This window comes from Tachypleus tridentatus, chromosome 10 (genome assembly GCF_004210375.1).
Source record: "Tachypleus tridentatus isolate NWPU-2018 chromosome 10, ASM421037v1, whole genome shotgun sequence".
Classification (NCBI taxonomy): Eukaryota; Metazoa; Arthropoda; class Merostomata; order Xiphosura; family Limulidae; genus Tachypleus; species Tachypleus tridentatus.
This window is the reverse complement of record NC_134834.1, coordinates 63,104,199-63,129,178: the sequence shown is the minus strand read 5'-3', so window position 1 is coordinate 63,129,178 and position 24,980 is coordinate 63,104,199. Positions and strand designations below refer to the sequence as shown.

The following is a 24,980-nucleotide window of genomic DNA, read 5'->3' as shown; positions in this document are numbered from 1 at the left end:
AAACTTAAGCATACCCGGGCGATGTAGTGAAAATACTAAATGAACATTAAATAGTATGTGGTTGATACGGTGAAAAGCAGTAACTGATGACCGAGAGATACCTGCATAATATAGCATCCATATACCGTGAAACTAAAGTTCTTAAAAATCTTTAAGAAGTTAAAAAGTTTTTTCTATTTTACATATGTATGTATTTCCTAATCATATCATCAATGTATCCTTTCATGATAGTAAATTTGTTTAGTTTTAAAGTAGCAAAGCGAATCGTTTTCGACTGAGTAGAAAACCAATGTAGAAATGTTTTCAGCGTAATTATTACATAATTATTAAAAGCTGTCGTATCATCGTGAAATACTTATTTCATATCATAATATCACGTGATTAAACATAAGTCGTATCAAATCACTTTTAATCATTAAAATGTGAAAATGAAAAGCGATGTCTTTCGTGTGAAATAAGAATGTTAAAGTCTGTTTTAATTGTATTTAAATTATTTGAACGTTTAAATGTTTGAATGTATAAATTATTTGAACGTTTAAATTATTGAATGTTTAAATTATTTGAACGTTTAAATGTTTGAATGTTTAAATTATTTAAACGTGTATGAAAAATAAACTTCCCAACATTACCCAATACTTTCATCTCCACGTGTACTATCACATCATCAAGGACGACTTTTTTAAGTACCACGGCAGGTTTAAAGTTGTACCAAAACTCAAGGACACATTTCATAGAAGGGGTACATCTAGGTATTGAGTCATTTGGTCTTCATATAAGATACATTTAGGTATTGAGTCGAATGGTTTTCTTCTGGTCATGGTGATAAGTAAAAACATGCCAAATAATATACAAAATGTATCTTTACACGTGCGCTAGCTACAGACACGATAACGTTTGGAAGATTGAGAAACACTGTTGTAATGTTATATTACTAGACCGAGATTTGGGCCGGACGTGGGATACTTCCACAGCTGGGCCAGATTATGGAATGACAGTATTATAGGTTTCTGAACAGACTTTAACTCTCTTACTTTACACGAAAGATACCGGTTTTGTTTCTATTTTACTTGAAAGAATCAAATAATGAGAAAGTGATAAATTTATAGTTCTTGTTGTTCTCTTTGCTCAAGAGATGAAACAAATGGTGAACAAAGGAAGATAGCACGAAACAAAGTCTCAGTGGTATATATCAATCTGAACTGGGTAATGCTGCTGTTTAAACAACTATAGTTCATATACTACCATACTTTAATGGTGAATCACCTTCCACAGCCATTAGGTTAAAAATAATCATATAAGGTCTTAGGAACAGGACGAAAACCCAGAATTAAAGAGCATCGTGATAATATAAAACGGTGTCGGTACCTTTCTTTGTGAAGTGGAAGCTCAAATTCCACTTTATTTAATTTTAAAATAATATACCATATTAAAATGTATTGTATTTGTTACTTATTAACGGAAATAAACATTAAAAGAATTGGTAAAAATATCGTTAGTCTTAATGTTCTTTTTGAATGTCGAAGTAAAAATCCTTAAGCGTACTAATATATGTAATCAAAACTTGTGAACATTTTGTATGGAGAGCATTTAATGATTTTAAATATAGAAATAAATTATTGCACTTTATCCAATAGGACTATTTCCGTCCAGTGGCCATCCCCGTCGCACCAAACATGCTCGCCCTTTCAGCCGTGGGGGCGTTATAATGTAACGGTAAATCCCACTATTCGTTGGAAAAAGAGTAGCCCAAGAGTTGGCTGTGGGTGGTGATGACTAGCTGCCTTCCCTCTAGTCTTACACTGCTAAATTAGGGACGGCTAGCGCAGATAGTCCTCGAGTAGCTTTGCACGAAATTAAAACAAAAACAAACCCTCCAGTGGCACAACAATATATCTGCGGACTACACCGCGACAAACCTGATTTCGATACCTGTGGTTATGTAGCTTTGTACTTAATTCCAAGCAATTATCCAATGAATTCAATAGGACTCATTTCTTTCCGTATGAAAGTGTATTAGAGTAGGGGAGTGAGTCCAGTCACGTTATATGAAAAAACTCTGGCGTAATATTCCTGTTACAGTACAAACATAAAATTTTGAACAAATCTGGATCATTAACAGAGATCTTCCTAATGTTCGAATGCCATTCTTCATATGTTTCTGAAGAAACCTAGAAAATTTTCCGTCATATTAAAAGAAGCAACTTTAAATGTATTTTAGATTAAGATAAATGAACCCTCAACAAGTGACACAGTTGTTTTAGTCTTTTGTTCTTTTTCATCCTTGGTCTGAAAGTAAAACATAATGTAAGCAAAGTAAGGATGTAAAGCATACAGAAACAGCTGTAAATGGATGTAAGGCATACAGAAACATAATGTAAACAAAGTAATGATGCAAGGCATACAAAAACAGCTGTAAATGGATGTAAGGCATACAGAAACATAATGTAAACACAGCAAGGATTAAGGCATAGAGAAACAGCTATAAATAGATGTAAGGCATAGAGAAACAGCTGTAAATAGGAGTGTCAATTTCAATAGACACTTTAGCTGATTTGAGCATGTTTGTCAATTAAGAACAAAAACACATATTTAGTTGTTAACGCATCTTGTAGCCACAAATTTAGTATTTCTTCTCCAAGTTTGTGGCCATGAAGTCCATAATTTGTAAAAACCAAATTTTATGTCAAACGATTTTTTTGTAATTCATTTTTGTTGTTATTTAAAATTGTAATAAAGAAAAGTAGTAATATTTGATTAAAGCATTTCATACATACAAAACAGTAAAATAGAAATAGAGGATAATCCGTGAAAATATTGCAAGAATAGCCAAATTAAAATATGGGGTTAATTATACAAATATTGTGTTGTTGTTTGAAGTTAATCACACAGATGTACAAGGGGCTATTTGTGCTCCGCCCATCACTTGTAATGAAACCCGGTTTCTAGTGTTGTAAATCGGCAGAAGTGCCATTGTGTCAGTTGGGGGACTATGAATATTACAGAAACAGCCAATTTAAAATAGAGAATTTATCATATAAATACACGATATCCCAAAAAGAGCCAAATTATTTGAAAGAGCTATCTAACATCGAGATGTAAGATAAAATGGAATAATTAAACAAAATAAATTTGGGAAATACTTGATAATTGGAACAGGCAACAACATAAATATGAACAGAAACTCAAAATGTCTTCATTTTTTATTTTTTAACTTATCCACTTTTACAATAAATTTTTACAAAATGTGTGCTTCAATATAACGTGTTTTTTTTATGCCACTTATTTACATCCTTGACGCTTTATTCTTACTTGGATACTTCGTACACGTAAAATGTTTTGATCAGATATCAAAATTATAAGAGTATAAATTATTTTCTGTAAATACTTTACATTGTATCTCCAAACAGATGAAATATTTCAGTCTCACAAAAACTTCAGACAAGACATTATTTTCTCCTTCCTTTAATACGCCATATTTCTCGCTGCGACTTACGTAATTCGTAAATAAATTTGCCATATAAATGCCGCATATGCATCAAATACTCATTTAACTATAAGTTACATGTGATAAACATAGAACAATCATAATATCACACTCTGTTTTTCCAGACAAAAAAGATATACCCATTGTGTGAACTATTCCACTTTTCACTGTGGCAGTCCTATTTATTCCCATTTTGATAATTTCTGAAATGACTGGTGAATATTGTATCATATTAAACATGATGTCATAGGAATTCTATAGCTTTGTTTTTTGTTTTTGTGATACTAGAATACTGATATTCATCAAATAAAGTTGTTTGAATTTTGATGTCAACTGATTGGTGAAATGACATTTTTCTTCATTTTCTTTAACCAGTGTATAATAATTAGATGTAGAAAAACCGTGTACCAAGATCTCATTAAAATGCTTTTTAGATTAGGATTTATTTTGTCACACGTGTGGCATAACGTCGAAGCGTATTTATAAATATCACATTTACTGTGTTTTAATACAAGAGTAATTTTTAAATTGTTTGTTTGTTTTTGAAATTTGCTCAAAGCTCCACGAGGGCTATCTGCGCTATCCCTCCCTAATTTAGCTACTATTTTTCCAACGAATAGTGGGATTAACCGTCACATTATAACGCCCCCACGGCTGAAAGGGCGAACATATTATGTGTGACAGGGATTCGAACCCGTGACCCTCGGCTTATGAGTCGGGTGCCTTAACCACCGGGCCATGTCAGGCCCTTTTTAACTTGTAATGCCCTTTAGTAGTTTAATTTCCCTCTAGGCATACCTTATTCTCATTACTTAAACAAAACAACAACATAAATATTACGCTTGTATATGAAGGTTACAATAGCTCCCATTCATGGATAGTAAACTACGAATATTTTCGTATCCTAAATAATAGAGCATCAGATTTATTCTCTTTATTATTCCGTACGTGTTAAAATATTCTATAAGTATAAGCCTAAACTAGCCCACAATGTAAATTTTGGGGTGATGTATGCCTTTTAATGGTTTGTTTTTCCATTTGGTTTAACAGGATGGCAAATCCAAAGTTTTCATTGGTAATTTTAACCTACCTTAGCAAAGCTTAAAAACAATCGGACCCAATAAGAAATCTTAGTTAGTAACTCCTCAGATAAAGACTTTTGTAATTAAGATAAGCACTGTTTTGCCAAATAACACTAACAGGAAATGTATAGATATTCCAAGCTGCTAATCAGAAACTATCCAATAAATGTGTACCATATAAATTCGTCTGTAACGCTTCCAGCAAATATTTTGAAACTAAAGTAATGGGGAATTTCCCAATTTGTAAGTTACGTAAGAACGTCAACACGTTTTTTTTTTAACATTTTATTACTGTTATTTACTCAAATGGATATAAGTGCATATTTGAAACCAAACTGGTTATGCTATTTTAAAGCAGTCGGATATTTGCTGTTCATATCACAAATTTAATGCTGTTTTATGTATTACAATAGTGCCATATCATGGACTAAATATAATAAGAAAACAAAAACGCGATGTTTTCGGGATTTTGTAATAGCAGAATGTTATTATATAAATTCTGTTTACCACTTATTTCTTTAGTAATAGTACAGCTTTCTTATCTTCAGTTCTCTACTATACAGTTGTTTACCAATAATACAGTTTTCTTACTTAACATTATCTTTGTCATACATTTCTTTAGCAGATAAATAATCCAACATTAACATTCAATTTATCATAATTATTCTAGGTTTTAGTTATGAACGTTATATTACTCAATGTTTTATGTTTATGTGGAATTAAGCACAAAGCTACACAATGGGCTGTCTGTGCTCTGCCCGTAAGTGGTATCTAAACCTGATTTCTCGCGATTTAAGTTCGTAAACATACATCTGTGCCACTTGAGGCTTTTGTTTTTAAATTTCCGAACAAAGCTACATAATAAATTATCTGAGCTCTGCTTATCACGGCTATCGAAACCTGGTTTTTAGCGTTGTAAATCCATGGACATGCCGTTGTGCCACTGGAGTGGGGGTTACTGAAAAGGAATGAGTGAAATGGCAAGCTGCTCCTCCCATTACTAAACCCAAAATACAGAGTAATTAATTAACTAAGGTAATACAGTCATACAGCATTTACTATCTTGTAACTTACAACTGAAACAGATTTCATTGTCATACTTATTTGTTTTTCACTCCACTTGGTAGGGTTACCCTTTAAGATGGTAACCCCACAAGAAAAAGCTCAAGGCGTCGTTTGACTTGCAGAGACCAAGTCAGTGACTGTTGTGCACCGTAATTACAGACGCCAATGCAGGAAAAAATTATGAAGGTATGTTAAGGACATCATGTATCACACATCTATGCAAACATCAAGGGGTTAAAGATCAATTTCATGAACTTTCTAGACACTGTAACTGCTTACGTGTTGTTCGATTATTTGTTTGTTTTTTAATTTCGCGCATAACTACACGAGAGCTATCTGCGCCAGCCGTCCCTAATTTAGCAGTGTAAGACTAGAGGGAAGGTAGCTAGTCATCACCACCCACCGCCAACTCGAGAGCTACTATTTTACCAACGAATAGTGAGATTGACCGTAACATTATAACGCCCTCACGGCTGAAAGGGCGAGCATGTTTGGTGTGACCGGGATTCGAACCCGCGACCCTCAGAACACGAGTCGAACGCCTTATTTCGAACGTGACTGAAACTAACTATCGGTTGGACGTGCTGAGAGCCACTAATTGTGCACACGTAAAACTCTACTAACAAGACAAGAAAAACTGTTTGAGTTTGACTACTAGATGTTAAAAACTGCATTGTTCTATTTCTTTAGTTAGTGAATTATTAAACTTTGACATGGGAAGGATAATTTTGGAACACTCTATATAATAATAGCACAATTGAATATAATGTTGTTACTGTCAAGCTACCCAAAAGATGTTTTATAACTACAGCTTTTACATTACGTTTCAATAAAATTATACATTTTCGTTTACATGAGTTTGATCATGTTGCATGAAAGATCGTAGACCTTACACTGCAGGTATTCTATTTCAATAGAATATAATAGTATTAAATGTTAACAGAAAAATGTAATATATATACATATACACACATATTACATATTTTGAGCTGATATACTGTAGAATTAGCCTTTCTAAAACACTTTTCAGATATTTACTTGTGTAACGCTAAAATAAAGGGTTCGATTCCCCTCGATGAGCTCAGCAGGTAGCCCGATATGGCTTTGCTTTAACAAAACACACACAAACATACACACATTTACTCGTGTAGTATTTTTAATATCAAAATATTTAAATACTGAAAAAACATTTTTCTTATTCATGCTACAAATGTCATTGTTACAAGAAACAAGCTTTCTTGGTATCTCAACGATGAATATGAAGAGTTATAATAATAGAATTTGGATTTCAGTACCCGCGGTAATGGCTCATTTTATGGCTTCGCTCTTAACAACAAACAAACAATGGCTGCTAGGCACTTAAAACTTTATTATTATGGTTAAAAGGATTCTTTTGTGAATAAAAAAATATTTGTATGTATTTGAGTCTATAACTTCAAAAACTTTGACCTTTTACTAGTAGCGTATACGTACATCACACGCAACTACGGTGTATAAAATAAAAGGAAACACGTTATCCAAGACTTACATCCTCTGTTTCAATTTCATGCAAATTTTTATTAACATTTAATACAAAGGTTTTATACAAGTATAAAATATTAAAAGCAAAACGCTTAATAACAAACGAAGCTAATGTAAGACATAGAAAGTGGCGTAGAATTTTCTCTACCATGTTATTTGTTCGTGGATATTTCACACCTTGTCACTTATATCATTTACATTTTTTTATTTTTTTGATGTATTTTATTTGTCATGTCAAACTAAATTTTCTGGAATATTAATTGACAATAAGAATAACATACAGATTTAACACTTTTCTTTTTTTATAAACCTGACCGAGAAAAAATAATGGACATGCTGAATTACATAAAATTCAATCTTTAATGATTTTCACTAAAGATAATAATAAAACGAAGCATGTCTTCGCTTTGCCGCTTTACAAAATACTTGGAATCTATTTTTATACAAGCTGTTAAATTTATTTTTCATTGCTTTGTTGTATATGGTTTTTAATGTATGTTATTAATACAAATAAATAATACCACATAAACTCATTACGTTTTGGATACTTTATGATGTCAATCAATAGATTGACATACCCAGTTCGTAGCGATTTTAATGTATTTCCATAATCGTATACATTTTCCAAAAAATGTTTCGATATAATGAAACTTTTTATTACCTAATCAACTGGAATTATAAATGCTTACTATAACACTGTTCATAGTGTTAATGTCAAACCACTTTAAGCCATAATTTATCAGAATTAAAAGAAAATGTTGTTTCTATTAACTATATTTAAAATCCTTAAAATATAGTAACCTTTAAAAGACATGCCGAAAGGTGTATCGTATTTTAAGACTGAGCATAGCACAATTTACCTTTGCAGTAATTGCGATTCGAGGACCCAGTGTGGCGAAGGACAGTTGTAATAAGTTGGATTGAATTTAGGATAAAAACAAGTCTTTGTTAAAATAAAGGCACGAAAACGACTGAACGAGAAATGAGTACTACTGCATTCCAAAGTAAGAAAATAAAACTGAAATAACCAGATAAACGGATCACAATATACAATAGAACTTTTTTTTCGGACTTAAAAGGACACATGAAACTAGACAAAACTTGTTCACATGTAAATTTATTGTTCCGTAATAGTGAATATAAACTTTATTTTAAATTACTTTACGCAACATTGTGTATTTACCGACTACAATCTCACAATCATTTGGAGAAAAAAAAACATTACTACATACAACAAACTTAATATATTCTTTTACACAAACGATAGAATAAGACAGAGTATCTTATGAAACAACGAATTTATTTCTTTTTGGACCTTCTATAGAAACTTACATCACTTTTATGACTTCATCCGAACTTCGTATGTTTGTATATTTCAAATCGTCAGAATAATATAAAAACAAAAATCAAATATTTTATAGATACGGATAATTTACATTATATAGTATTACAAATTAACAAATAATTACTATCCCTATATCACATAATAATTTCAAATAGACTAAAAACAAGTCTATGCAAAAAAAAAACCAAAATATCTTAGAATCGTAGCCTACTTGAAACTTATAATTAGACTGATCAAACACGTTAAATAAAGTTTTTATAATACTTTTTAGACAACTGAGTCGAGAATGATGTTAACCAATTAATTACTTCTCTGTATTTATTTCAATGTAATACAACTTGGAAATTTTGATATTGACTCTCGATCATTGACACTGTTTTAGCTGTTAACTTGTATAGTCATTGTTTATCAGTAGTGTAAGTTTGCCTCTCACAGTCCACGTTAATTAAATTATGTAGTGGTAACTAATATCTTTTCGTTTTTCATAAGCAATAAGTTAGACAGAAACGTTCCTCACAGTTCAATACCTATACATGATTAGTACGCACAGTAAGATCTGTCACAAGAACGCATATCTAAACCTCATAGAATGCATTGTGTAAAAGAAAGAAAAATTTGTAACGACAAAAAAGCGTGAGTATTAAACTAATGTAACAAACAAATTAAAGCTTAAAAAACACACATCGGTTTTATTTTAAACATTAGCTAGACACATAAACTAGTTCCCTTGAACTAAAAATACTGCTTATTTCTAGGTTCGTAACGGAATATTTATTTACAAACAAACAAAAGTTTGTGGAAAGTATTAATCGCCAGAGATTACATCTTTTCTTTATAAAGTAATCCCACAAATGCAAATAGAAATTAAATGAAACAAAAGCTAAAAGTAAAAGAAAATATAATTCTGTAAAAATGGTAAAATTTGCTGAATGTTTTCGATGACCCTCATCAGGAATGGAAATGTCATTGACAAATACGTGATTCAAGCTATATGTTGAAGAAGTAGGTCAGCGAAACCTTAAGCCCATGTAACGAATCACCTACTGCCCTAATTCGCAACCAGTAGAAAATAGTAGACAGGAGTGTTGGTGAACACACCTACGTGAGAAGTATAAGGTATATATATATAGTGCTGTATTAAAGTTAGAGGTTGTATATTTCAACATTATCAAATTCTTATAGAGATATTAATTTTATCAGTAAAAGTTCTGCCCATCATGTACAAAATTTGTTTTTCTCCTTCAGTGTTTTACTTTCAGGTATCTTCTTTAAGATAAGTAGAGGATGTATGAATACATTACGAACTTTTTTCGTGACTGATTAATAAATACGTCAGCAGTAGAAGGCTTAGTAATAGTCTGTTGAGAACTGTGATCAAAGTGGTGAACAAAGTTATAACGAAACTATGGGTAATAAAAAAATCTCCGTTGATTGTATTACAGTTTATTTTCACAATAAAAACTAGTTTATAAAACTTGAATAGCTTACATTTGTTTTATTGCAATCATTTTCGTCCATTATCTGATTTTAGATATAAGTTCTGTAAAGAGATATCCGATAGATATTTTTAAAACCTATTGTACGTAGTTTGCTTACCTTATGTGTATGTATTTGTCAGCAGGATTTCTTGAAAACGGTTGAACAGATTCGGACAAAAGCTCATGCAAATTTGGATTATTATCCAACTCAGAATTTAGAAAGTCAAGTTCAAAGGTTAAGGTCACAGCGTGGTAATGAAAAAAAATTAAAACTCCCTATCTATTAACATGGGGACTGATTTTTCACACTAGTTTTGCTTTATAGCTCAGTCATAAATGATCAAATTTTGAATATACTTGATGGGCGTATGTAAAATATTATCCCTAATTCTTCTGCTAGAAACGGTTTGTATCTCATAATAATGAGAGATATACGCGCACGTTTCTATTTTTTGAATATGAAAGCCGCCAATAGCAGCACTTAGTTACAACTTAAACATTATGTTATCATACTATCAGTACTATTAATTTTTCAGTACGTGCATAATAACCTAAAAAGTCATGTTTGTTAATACAATAGACCATTTTCGCTTGGATTAGTAAGTTTAGTTTTGTTTTACACTAATGATACTACAACATAAATACACGTTATATTTTGGAAATCAAAAACGTAAGTGTAGGATATGTTTCAAAAAATAACAAAATACGTCAAGTTTCACAATAAATCATTCAGATTGTGATACGTTCAGTTTTAAAATACAATGATACAATGAAATATTTTAATTTCATGAAGCGACAAAATAAAGAAGTTAACCTTTAATATTAGTTCAATATTTTAAATACGATATTACAAATTGATTATAAAAATTCAACGGGTATAGGATAGGATTGGGTTTGTTTTGAATTTCTCGCAAAGCTACTCGAGGGCTATCTGCGCTAGCCGTCCCTAATTTAGCAGTGTAAGACCAGAGGGAAGGCAGCTAGTCATCACCACTCACCGCCAACTTTTGAGCTACTCTTTTACCAACGAATAGTGGGATTGGCCGTCACATTATAACGCCCCCACGGCTGAAAGGGTGAGCATTAATGGTGCGACCGGGATTCAAATCCGCGACCCTCTGATTACGAGTCGAACGCCTTAACATGCTTGGCCATGCCTGGCCGATAGGATTGAGAAAGTAACAAAAAGGCACACAAATTAAATTTCAAAATACAACATAAATGCAGGTTATGATTCAGAATAGAACAAGCTGAATAGCTTCAGAAAAACAGTCTTTAGATTTTAGATATTAGTCACTGATTATCAAGCGGTTTAAAGGATCTGAAGATAAAAGTAAAATTAGACTGGAACTTAACTTGGTAATTGGCAAACCTTGAATAGAAATACAATTGTACTTGTTAATTGGCAAGTAATTCTACTTGACACTTGGAAGATTTGTTAAAATAAGAACTATTTGCGATTATTGAAAGATGGTTTGTTTGTTTGTGTGTTTATAATTACGCACAAAACTAGGAAATGGGCTATCTGTGCTCTGTCTATTACGGGTATCGAATCCTGATTGCTAGCGTTGTAAGCGTATAAGCGTACCGCTGTGCCATTGGATACTTGAAAGATGGTTTATCATCACAAGGATAAATACTGTACGATTTGATTTTACTTAACACGTTGGCTCCCAAACCTATTTTAACGATACATTCCAGGGTACCATTAGTCATTTTACAATTCCTTTTTTTGGAAGAGTATTTATGTAGCCGTTATATCCCAGCCGATAAGCAACCTTTTAAAAATAAAATAGAGTACGATTCACCGCTGGGAGCTAACGTGTTGACAAACAACAATTGTTTGTTTGTTGTTGTTGTTAATTTCGCGCAAAGCTACACGAGGGCTACTACGCTAGCAGTACCTAAACTAGCAGTGTAAATCTGGAGGAAAGGCAGCTAGTCATTATCACCAACCGCCAACTCTTGGACTACTCTTTCACCAATGTATAGTGGGATTAACCGTAACTTTATAACGCTCCACGGCTGAAAGGGCGAGCATGTTTGGTAGGACTAGGATTCGAACCCACGACCATTAGATTACGAATCCTTAACCACTTGGACATACCTAACAATCAACAGAAAGAAATTATTGCACTGATTCATTCTTTACATTCTTTCTTATCAGTAAACAATCTTCACTTGCCCTGAGTGAACTTTTATGTTCTTTTATTTTTTTTTTTGAATTTCGCGCAAAGCTACTCGAGGGCTATGTGCGCTAGCAGTCCCTAATTTAGCAGTGTAAAATTAAGGAACTGGAAGTCGAACACCTTAACCCAACTGGCTATGCTGGGCCGATTTATGTCCTTTCCATCAAGAAATAATTTTCATTCATTTTGAGTATGAAATAAATATTCTTACCATAAACATTTTAATTCCTCGCAAGTGAACAGCTCTAACGTTTTTACGTTCTTGCCAACAGTTTTATTACCCCTATATAAACTATTTTAAATTACTTATGTCCTTATTAACAACCAGTTTTATTCACCCTTTCTCACTCTTTAGAAAATTATTTGATTCTAAATTATATTTTAACAGCTATTTAACCCTTTATATTACTTTCCTTAATCTTTAACCATAAAAAAATAAACAATTATTATGGAAAGAGCTAATTTTAATGGCTTTATTCATGTGTAATTATTACACAGATGTAGTTAATAAGAAAGAAATGACTATCTAATAGTATATATGGTTATATTCCAATGGTAGATGGATCGAAAAAAAGAAAACTTCTCACTCTTTCCAGTAATGGTTTTCATCCACGGTGATAATTTCGAAACAGGAAGTAGTGACTTGTACGGTCCTGAGAAGCTGGTAGAAAAACATATTGTTTTAGTAACGTTTAACTACAGGCTAGGAATACTAGGTGAGTAAAAAAAAAAACATCTATTTGTCGTTCAGAAAACGATAAATAATTTATATACGTTTCTGAAATATGTTATATTAACTTTCTTTTTCTTATCATACGTACAGGTTAGAGTGTGATCTAGTGGTTAACTTTTCATACGTGGTGCTTTTAAAATAATAATAATACTTTCATCTGTTCGTCAGTTATAGCAGTGACAATCAACCCCACTATTTTGTTGGGAATATCCATCTCAGGCAACTGATGTTGTCATCTGGTTGTCCTCCCTTTGATTAGTCGTTCAAAATTAGGGTATAGTATACCTGAACTATAGTGATCTATGACTTGGTTGTTTAACCTGCTGTATTATTTTGTTATTTATAGAACAATGTATATTTGAAAAAAAAAAAGAACATAAAATAATATTCAACAAGATGTTTGCCTGGTAAATGTTACAGTGAAACCTCGTTTTATCTATGATAACTTCACTTTTTGCTACTTGATTGGCTGAAACAGAGTATAAACAGATCTATGAATTATTAAGAATCGGTTATAATAATTGTAAACTTTATCGAAAGAAATATAAATTAAATCATTGATATGAAGACTCAGTTTGAACAGTGAAACAAATGTATCACTTAATATGTATTAAGTGGCGGGTTTTGAATATATTCTTTACACAAGAAAATGGCGAATTCAAACCTCATATTGAGAAGTAATGTATTACTAAATGGGATGAAAATATTTTGTTTCCACAGTATGTGTATATTAACAAATGAACTCTGACAAGTCAACGCGTTGTTTCGGCAGTAACTATGTTGTATAAAACAGTGCTGTCTCGCTAATATTAAATTTCAAGTGGAGTAGTCATAAGTTTACACATGACAGTACAGATGGAAAGTATTCATATCATAATGAATGTTTTTGAGTGTATCAGTACAATTACGGAATTGAAGGAACAAAGAAAAGTCTGCGCTCCCAAACTTACAATTGTCTTTGTTTTCTCAAGTCTGTAATTATGGAATTTCACTAAATACTGACAGTTTCGCGAATCAGTCACATTAATTAGTATAATATTAATTCTGACAAAGAGTTCCCGAAACGGCTAAAAATTCTCCACTTTTATCTCAGCATATACCGTTTCATAAGATATCCATAACCTTTTTCGGTTTTATTAAGTAGATTTTTAAAATTCTACATGAGCAAAAGGCCATAATAATTTCATAATTTTATTTGTTGAATAAAGAATGGGTGTAGTTAGCCCTTTTATTGAAGGGTTTACTATACTACTTTTTTGTCTTATGTGACTTTTCATGAGTGGGATATTTACGATTTTATAAATTAAAGTCATCTATGTGGATCACATAACCATAAAATGGGACGAAAACAGTTTGTTGCATTTTGTGTAGTTTCAGGTTTCTTTATTGATGGGGTTGAGAGAGATTTTGGCCATATTTCATAAAGCATAACCACTCCTGTCTATTTATCAACATGAATTATATATAATAAAAACAGGTATTATGTAAAATATTATAAGCCTGATTGTATAAAAACTAAACTCGAACAGGGAACAAGCTTCGTTCCTACAATCATAGTAGGTATTTTAGCGTATTTCTGGCACAGTGCTTCTTTTGCTTTTTCACTAAAATCATGTCTAAACTTAACAGTTTATCTTAACAGATAAATTTGTTCTTTAGCATTTTCTAACCACAGGTTTCCTGAGTACTGAGAACGAAGATATGTCTGGAAACTGTGGTCTATGGGATCAGCAGTTAGCACTTGAGTGGGTTCGAAACAATATCAACTATTTTCAAGGTGATATCAACTCCATCACATTGTTTGGAGAAGGATCTGGTGGTGCTTCTGTTATGTTCCATGTTATTTCTCCTGTTAGTCAAGGTAAATATTCTTCACAGTTTCGTATTCGTTAATACTGTAAAATATAAGTAAGTACCTAAAATTATATATAGAATTACCAATGTCTAGCATGTTACAGGTAAAAAAGCTATTGTTTTAGCAAACCGAGAAATTACAAAGTTAAATACAAATTAACGAGGCGAAACAAGAAGTTAGAACCCAATCGCTGATGATCGACATTTTTGAAAAGTGTAGTAAACTTTTGAGTGACATTCTTTGAATATCTCATCCACTCAACATGATAATTGATACAACAAATGTAATGTTAACATTGTACAATTAATAAATCTGTTAATTGCATGTTGTAAGAATGATGTTCCAAGTTTTGTGCTTCCTTTAGAACTGTCTTTGTATGACCTAATGTTTAGTGTGCTTCTACTGGATAAAACAGAGCACATTGTTGGTGTCCTGTTATTGTACAAACGCGCTTTAGGACCGTGTGTGTACCATGTATGTGAATGTAAAATTTCACTATTGTATCAAACAAGAATGTGTTTGTGCCAAACTTCTAAAACAAAAATAGCAAACGATACCTTAGAATTACTTCCTTCTTGGTTGATCGTTCTGCATTCAATAGCCATGATTGCGCACTATTGCTAAACACCGCAATTTCCATATTAACATGTTTCTGCGAAGGACGGGAAAGTTAACCTTGAACCACACATTTGGACAAAGTAACAATGGCTGCTAAGACCATATTTAAATAAATTAAGCAGTGAAGTCCGCTGGATTTCACGTCGATTGACATAACACGTGTGCGGTTAATTTTTATTGTTTTAAACCCAATTTATTTGTTTCTGGACCATCTTTTTCAGTATCTGAATAACATACTGCTTTTAAAGCGTTTCTGGGAAAGTGTAATATTTACACACGTGTTTATTATCTTGCTATCGTGCCAGGAAGTTTGTCAGAATCACTACAATGACATTTTGAGTTGGAACTTTCTCTATCGGAGAGTGTTGTTTTAAACGCTGGTCGTTTTTTCTTGCTTACGTGAAGAATATTGAATACCAGTCATGGTTATCAAAATCTTCTTTCCCTTATTACCAGTTCTATAATTTAACAATTTCACTGTATGGATAGGTCTTTTTTGCAAAATGTTTATATATATATATATATATATATATAAACCTAGACGTAAGTTTAACAACTGTAGTGGTCGAAAGTTCACTATAGGTGTGACATATCGTTCGTTATGTCACAGTTTGTATCTGTGGCGGCATGTACAAATAATTCAGTCTGGTATTTAGTATTTACAACCCCAACGACGCCCTACGTGACACATGGGCTAAACGGCTAATTTGTAACTATTGTCTAGAAGAGTGTAATTGGTCAGCAACGCCCTTGCCCTTTTCAGTTATTCTTAACCTAATAGTTATGGTATCCCTAGAAATGGAGATGAGGACTGTATTATACGGCATACCTGTCACAATTCTTGGACCTACTGATTTGTAACGTGGCATGCTAAATACTTTATCATCCCAACTCCACAAGTGTTTCATGTAGTCCTTTAGAGTCATTCTAGTCCACAGTCATCCTCTTAAAGCCTAAAGAAGATGAAGAAAAATACCATTACATCCTATTATATCCATTAATCATACATCATAATAAGGGTAGAATGAATCAAAAAACCATAACAACATAATATATCTAAACTCGACTTTTAGCTTCATAAAACCCCAAACTTATTGCTGACCTATCGGGGAGTAACTATAAATAAGCAATTACGAGGCGCGAAAGGATTATTTATTTGTTCTTAAACACCATGCTACACAATGCCCACAACAGGTATCAAAATATAGTTTCCAGAGTTATAAGTCTACAGAATTACCTCTGAAATACTAAGAATGTGGGAAATAAAAGGGACTAATCTAGATTGTAACGCAAGAAAGGAGAAAGTCTAGAGAGTTTGAAATTGTAAAAATAAATTATCCCCAGGTAACATAAATATATGGTACTTCTGTACATAATTTAGCTACGAATGAGTTTCTCTTTAATATAACTTACTGAGTAAAGTGCGTACAGAATTAATGTGTTTTTCTTTAACATTTTCACGTATTTTGTTTCTCGACACGAGGTAAATAACGAGGTTTAGTTTCACGAATTTCACAGCAAAAAAGTAATTTTCGTTGGTATATTGCCAACGTTTTAACACTGACGTAAAATAGTCTCTTAGAACTCGTTGTCTTCATTAACACATCACCTCGGCCTGACATTTAATAGCTTTGTCTTAAAGATTAAAATGCATGATTACTTTATTCTGCTAACTCTGCTGTTCTCTAACGGCTTAGAGCAGGGGTGGGCAACTCTGTGGCCAGCGGACAGCACAATTGTGGCCAGCTGGAGTTTAAAAATCAACTTTTTCCATCACTTTTTCATCGCAAATTTAGTAATCAGCAACTGCACTACCTCACACTATCTTTAATATCGCGCGTTTCATCACTGCCACAGACTCCATTCATTTTGTAATGTCAGTCTGGTTTAAAAGTGTGTTATCGAGTGTGTGTTGTTTTGCATGCGCTTGCAAACATATTTTTATTGTGCAACTTTCAAGTGTTTAAATATATTTTGTTTTTAATTCCATAATATGTATAATTTGAAAACGAAAGTATCCAGATGATGGTGAACACTCAGAAAATAAAGAAAATTTAATTGATTCAGGCATTACTGTCGAAAACAGAATGGCACGTGACTGGAAAAACGTCAAAAGAGAATTTAATGAAAGTTGGAAGTTGCAATTTGCAGTGATTAAAGCAAATAATAAGCCAGTGTGTCTTTTGTGTAACAAAATTTTTAGGAATACTAAAGTATACAACCTTAAGCAACACTTTAACAATTTTCACAAGGAATTTGATATAAAATTTCCAGTTGATAGCAAAAATCGTATAAATGAAATTAGCAGTCTGAAAGCACAACTTTATGAACAAAGCGAGGGCTAAAAAGATTTTAATCATCGATAGAACTAGTTACGTTAGCTAACTATAAAGTAGCTTGGATTCTAGCTCAAAAAAAAAGAAATCATTTTATGATACTGAACCACTAAAAGAAATATTGAATGTGGTCATTAAACTCTGTTGTAGAATTATGATTGAAAAATAAAAGAAAATATTCTTCAAAAGGTAAATAATTTGTAATTAAGTCGAAGAACAATTGTCCTCAAAATGCTAGAGCTAACGAAAGACATAGAAAATCAGTTGCTTGAACAAGTAAAAAACTCCTTGTATTTTTCTGTAGCATTACATGACTCAACAGATGTTAGTGTCACTGCAATATTTTGGGTTCAATATGTAACTTCAGATCCTCGAAGTGAGGGAAGAAATGTTTGGCCTTTGTGGAATCTGAAATCAAACATGTGGAAAAACATCTTTGAAAAATATCTTAAAATGTCAAAATAATGCAAAAACGAACAACACTAGTAATTAACATTGAAAAGCTTGAGCCCCTGTAAATAAAAGAAAACCGATAAAAACAGCTTGTTATGGCACTTCGAACTGTGACACAAGAGAGGTTATTATTGTTTGGCGAAATTATGGAACTTTGTAACGTCCTGCAAAGAAAATAACTGACACGTGAGACATCAATATGAAATGTTGTAAAGCAACCATAAACTAAAGAAAAATTGTTATTACTTTTGTGAAAAATTAGATTAGTCTAACAATAGTTTTAAATTATTAAGTGATTTGAAATAATTAAATTTTAATGAACATGTTTCACCTACAAGATTCCATACTGATTTTGTGTAACAAAATTCCTTTAACTAAATTAATTCAATTATGTACCTTTCTTTCAGCGAATACCAATATATTAAATTACTTAACTAAAAATGTGCTCACTAACTTTTTGAAATCTTTCAATAGGTAATCTCATTCCATTTACAACTGAATAATTTATTGCTAGAATGATGGCGGTTCTGTTGGTTTCCAGTTTAACTGATCAATTTTTTAAAGCAGAACCGGTTGTAAATGAATAAAACTTTCTATATTAGTGGGTTAAGCTTTTGTTGCTTTCGAAACAAGTCAAACCTTGCTTACTTTATACAGAGATTAAGTAAATTACATTCAAATGATTTTAATTTCATCACGGTGTTGCAGTAGATCTCGCCATATCCGGTCGTGCTCAGTCTGACGTCTATGCCTCTTTACTGTAGTTTCCATTATAAAAGACACCATCGCAAGGTTACCACGTCTAAAGCACGCCTAAACTCCATAGTTGTTTTTTATAAATTATCTAATGTACGAAAACGACGACTTCCCATCGTCCGTTTTAACGGTCCTATCACACAAAAATCCGTAGAAGGTGCGTGTAGCGGCTTGACTTTATGACTTCATACGAAAAACCATTTTAAAGCCACACAATTGAAAGCAAAGGAAAAATATGGTATACACATTAATTTCCATGTAATTCTCCAGCTGCTTGAAGTTTGCACAGTAGAAGCAGTTTGTTTATATATGATTTGTATTGGTTTCCAGAGCAAGATCCTACTTATTTTGTTATATACTGTTACCTATAGGGCACATGAGCGACTTTTGCTACTGACCTTTGGAACCATTAATTCTTGCCTATTACCACATGCAGCCACACTTTGCTTACCGCAGGTTGGGTAAACTTGTTGCAGGTCTGTTACTGAATCGATCAGGTTTCCCAAGTTGATCCATATTCCCTAACTCTAAGAAATATCTCCGTCTTAGAACATGTTTATGATTATAGTGTATAAATATTTTTTGTTGGAAAATGCTGCTACATACTCTCGCCAAAATTACACTATCTAAGTTACGTCAAACAACAGCAAAATTTAGTTCTGATACAATCCATTCTACCTCAACTTTGTATCTGTTGTGGTTGTCACATGGCTTTCTGACTTGCATATTCAAAATCATTTTAATATAAAACGTACTCGACCTTTTTTATATATAAGTACCTTAAGAAGTAAGCGCTGAAGTGTTAACTTCACAGTAGAAGAACTTTTGTGGGGATTTGAACAGTCAAAATATGGGCTAGCAAACTGTATAAAACTACTTTTGATGGCTAAATTATAATTTGTTCCTTTTATAGAAATGAGTTTAAAAGAAGAAAAACATATGGCTAGCATCCTGTATTCACTGGGTTAACAGCTTGGTAACTTACTTTCATGAATTTTATAAGGATCTCGAAAATGTAAAGGTTTTGCTCATCATCAACATTATGAAGAAGTTTTTAAACACACTTCTTCCTCTTTTCCACTTCTGAGTCATGACGGATGTGCTTGTGCGATATATTTATGTGTGGTTCATTTTTTCTCTCCTGGATTGATAGATTGAAAACAAAATCGAAATCAAATCCTGCAACCCGTTTTCTTCACAACTGTTTCTGTTGAACAGTTTGTTCAGTTTCAGAAACGATATTCTTACAATTTAATACTCATTTGTTGTTTATATTTTGTTTATCTTTGCTGTAAACGAGAGTGCGTGCAATCGACAGTTTTCTGCCTCTTAACACATATACGAGAATCCATTAAGACTAGTTTGGTGACATCTTTACCCATTTATTTGTACTATAAGACATCCATGGTCTGGTAAGATCTGAGAGAATATTTGAAATGATATTCCATTAATATCTATATTTGACTAATAGGTTGTTATGTCTATTGTTGTCGGTTTTTGTTTTATTTTGTAATTGTTGTTATTTTATTAACCAAAAGATCAACATGTAAGATGATTTATTAGCCACCAAAATACCTGTCAACTTTGACTAAAGATTTTCCTTTAATAGAGAACTTCTAGGCCCGACATGGCCAGGTGGGTTAAGGCGTTAGACTCGTAATCTGAGGGTCGCAGGTCCGAATTCCCGTCGCACCACAGATACTCGCCCTTTCAGCCGTGGGTGCATTATAATGTGACGGTCAAACCCACTGTTCGCTGGTAAAAGAGTAGCCCAAGAGTTGGCGGCAGATGGCGATGACTAACTGCCTTTCCTCTACTCTTACATTGCTAAATTAGGGACGGCTAGCGCAGATAGCCCTTGAGTAGCTTTGCGCGAAATTCAAACAAACAATAGAGAACTCCTAAACATTTTACATAAAAGAGACACTATAATCAGGGTATTGTATTTGCTGAAGTGTGTGATAACCTCACGCTTTGTTTATACTGAAAGTGTTCGGATGTATCTGTATATCGGTTTTTTCATGCTTCCCATTTATGTCTGTTACCTAACTACTGTATTTACTTATGATAAACTTATTTCTCCCAAACATCCTTTAGTAGATCTGGTGGTAAAACTTAATTCATAATTTTATTCGTACCTTTGAACAATTTCTCTTTACACCAATTATCCCTAATGTCTGATACCCCAGCTATCCTCAGTGTCTGTTACACCTGCTATCCCCAATGTCTTGTGCCCCAGTCATCCTCAGTATCCGGTACACCTGCTATCCCTAATGTCTTATACCCTAGTCATCTTCAGTATCTGTTACACCTGCTATCCCTAATGTCTTGTACCCCAATGTTTGGTACATTTGTTGTCCCCAATGTCTGGTATACTACCTATTTATATCTACAATATCAGGTATCACAGTTATTCCCATTGCCGAATACACCCAGTTATCCTAAAAAAAAAAGTATAATATACACATACATACACAATGACAACCATGCAGAACTCAAACAAATTATCAACCAGACCAAACGACTCGAAGGTTAATAACTCACGTTCTACAGTGTGCTAAACAATATATTAATCCTACTCGTAATGTGTTCAGGTGCTGTATGGAATTACAGCCTTTTTTACGAAAGTATCCTACTAGCTGGGTTCGATTCTCTATGGCGGACTGAATTCAAAGAACCAATTTTATATGTTTGCACGATAAAAACATTAAAAGTAATTAAACTGTGTTATAATAATATTCAAGATTAAAAAGTGAGCTAACAGTGGCATTATAATTTCCACTTATTTTACTTATAGTACCAAATATTAATTATTTAGGTATTAATCTGCTTAATAAGAAGTTTTTAAGGAAAAATATATACATTCCATCTCAAATTCTCGAAAACTAATCAGTAATATTTTGTATTCTAGCATATGATAAATTTAAATACTGTAAACTATTTAATGTTAAAGTTCTACTTCTAACGAAAGTACTTTATCATTAACATTAATGTTATAAGTCTTACTCTTGTACAGTAAGAAATTTATAAAGTTCAGTAGTCCAAACCAGATTAAAAATCAATGTTGCTGTTAAGCTACTCAATGGTTTTTCTATGCTCTGTTCACTTTGGATATCGAAATCTATATTATATTGTTTTCACGCCTATAGGATTACCGCTGAAAACTGTACGTCTTAGAAAATAAATTTATATGATTTTCTTAATAGTGCTTAAGAACATTTTTAAATATAATATCTAGGTAAAAGTGACATAAAACGTCTACTTTTATAGCCTTGTGCTACATGTTGAGGAAAATGTTCAAAGGAATAAGAAGTTGTAATTATAGAAATATATTTTAACGATTAATGTCAAATAAAAATTGTTGTAAATGATATTATGGAATGATTAGTTTGCATATGTTAGTATTTACTAACAAAAATATCGCTTACTAACAGTGCTAGCACTTTCCAAAACATTTTGCTGAAAGATAAGATGACGTTTTCGTTGTTACAAAAAAAAAGGTAAAATGTTTATGTTAGTACGGCCTGCCCCCTGTTAACGGAAATGTTAAATAATAAAGAAGAAATAAAAGCATCAATTGCCATTATTTGATATGAAACCAACTGAAATATCAATTACAAACTACTATTTTTTTGTTGTTCATTTAAAATCAACACGATGTTTATTTTTGTAAGGTGTACTATTCATTAACAAATGTTTCCTGTGTAAATGATAATCGATCGATAGTTGTTGCAACAAAATATTGCTGGCATTACTAGTAAATAAGTATAATGCCAACAATATTTTATTGTAACTATCAGGTCATTCCTGGAAGTATAAAATCAATTTCTTATCACATATAATATAAAATGAATTTTTGCTTGTAGAAAAGTAATCTCTTCTGTTTTGGTAAATAAATATATGAAATAGTTATTATCGCATGTGGCGCCATCTCTTAATTCACATTAATATACAAACTCTTTGATACTTTCTTATTCATTGTTCTAAAGCAATCAGCAATTTTTAAGCTAGTTTAACAAATTTCTTTTCAGTATGTTCAGTATAATAAGGGATAAAAAATTATTGGTATTATATACATATATATATATATGTCGTAGTTATCTGTTTTAAAAAAATAATGATTAATCGTTTTATAATGTAAAATGGTACATAAAGCATTTAGTTTCCTATATTTCCTTGACAACTTATGAAACGCTCTTAAACGACAAGAAAAACGTAACTGTGAAATGAGCTAAAATTTGAAGTCAATTATTGATGAGAGTATCACATACAATAATATCTTGCATTTTGTATAATATGTAAACAAGTTGTTTTTTCATTTACTTCAGACTAAATCTATAGGAAGCTATATGGCTTGTCCTTCGCGGGGAATAGAACCCCGGATTGTAACGTTATAAATTCCTAAACTTACAGCTGTTTCACCGGAAAACAATAGTATAAAGCGTGAAATTATTTTTGGCCGCATAATATCACAATAAGTTTGAATAAATAACTGTTTGTAATCATTTACACTAAGCAATGTTACTAAAAAAGAAACGCGATGAAACCCTAGATACCAGACCCATATATATATTACAAAAGGAAAGCATATAAATGAAAAGAACTTTCTAAATGTGATAATAATATCACCACATGAAAACAAAATCGCTTTTTAATAATGGTGCATTTGAAAACCTGATGTCGTAATTACTCACTTGTTATTCTGCTGTAAAAATTCAATATTTTTATATATTAAGATTTGTTCAGGTTTCATTACTATGAAATCATGATACTTTCACCAAATTTCTTATTTTATACACTATCATTCCAATCACGTCTTTGCCTTGTTTCTTATTTGAATTCTAAGGATGCTTATGATCGGTGATTCTCGAGCAAATTCATCCCTAATTTAGCAACTTAAAACAAACCACCTCCGATTCTTGTCTACTATTTTACCAGTTAGTGCGATTAACCATCAAATTATAATGTCTCCATTACTTAACGGACAAGCATACTCGACGACGAAAAGTGCCCTAACCATCAGGCCATGCTAAGTCCTTTTATGACAGCTATTCTAAAAATAACAAGTATAGAGTATATGTTCATGTCTCACAGTGTAATATCTTTACATTTACTTGAAATATTTTTAAATGCAAACAAACAAATGATGATAAACAAAAACCTGCACTTGTTAAACAATTTATGACATACAAATGCATTTTTACAAAAAAAAAATTAATTACGCAGCTCTTCTAGGATGAACTGCATATAACTGTCAGAACCAGCAAACATTTTCTTCAGAAGTCATTAACCTGCTCGATCTATCACACTATTTGAATCATTAGTAATATATTACAAGTATTCAAATGTTTTATAATCTAAATAAATTTTAATTTACATCAGTTTTTGACCGTTGGTATATAACACACCAGAAAACACCAAATTTGGCTAGCAATATGAATTTACGTTATCGATTTTCTTTCATCAAAGTATGACCATAAGAACACTGAAATAACATATCACATAAGTTATATGTTAAATCAAGGTTGATTTCTACAAAACACCTGAGAAATGGTAAATGTTATTTTTATATAAAATGCGAAAATAAACACATTTGATTTTTATGTGTTCTAGTGATTCAAATGATCGAATTAACAACGATAAAATCAGGAGTCGATTCCCTTCGGTTGACTCAGCAGATAGCTTGATGTGGCTTTGCTATGAAAAAACACACATGCACACACACATATTAAAATTATAGTTGATCATCCAGTAGAAAAGTTTATTTACTTACAAAACGCAAAGTTTCTTGGAAAAATATAAAACGCCTAAGCTGGCGAAGCAAAGGTTTTCTAGGCCTAACAAGTCCTTTTCTAATTTCAAATCAGAGGTGCATCAAAATATTTTAAATACGTTTTTCCTTGTTGTGACTCACTTCTTAGTAATTCTTTTATTCAATATAATAAGGTATCTGTGACAAATCGAAAATACTATTTTCATAAGCATCTGATTTCAAGTTCTTTAACTTTTAATTAAACTGAATGTAAAAGAAACTGACTACAGGAGCAGATGATTTTAAAATTGTT

General features: G+C 32.1%; 1 protein-coding gene and 1 long non-coding RNA gene across 4 annotated transcripts in view; one reads left to right on the top strand and one right to left on the bottom strand.

Moving 5' to 3' along the window:
* LOC143229437 (esterase E4-like) overlaps positions 1-24,980 on the top strand; it is a 47,626-nt gene that overhangs the window by 6,864 nt on the left and 15,782 nt on the right. Inside the window, exons 4-5 of the mRNA XM_076461772.1 lie at positions 12,724-12,880; positions 14,573-14,758. Of these exons, the coding sequence (XP_076317887.1) occupies positions 12,724-12,880; positions 14,573-14,758 (343 nt within the window). The remainder of the gene's footprint in view (positions 1-12,723; positions 12,881-14,572; positions 14,759-24,980) is intronic.
* LOC143229438 (uncharacterized) overlaps positions 1-24,980 on the bottom strand; it is a 34,635-nt gene that overhangs the window by 3,248 nt on the left and 6,407 nt on the right. Inside the window, exons 2-4 of one of the 3 annotated variants that reach the window (XR_013015864.1) lie at positions 16,200-16,323; positions 12,752-12,825; positions 7,892-9,595 (exon numbers count right to left, since the gene is read on the bottom strand). This is a non-coding gene — a long non-coding RNA (uncharacterized LOC143229438). Of the gene's footprint in view, positions 1-7,891; positions 9,596-12,690; positions 12,826-16,199; positions 16,324-24,980 lie in introns of those variants that run through there. The other 2 variants (XR_013015863.1, XR_013015862.1) reach the window with 2 other exon arrangements.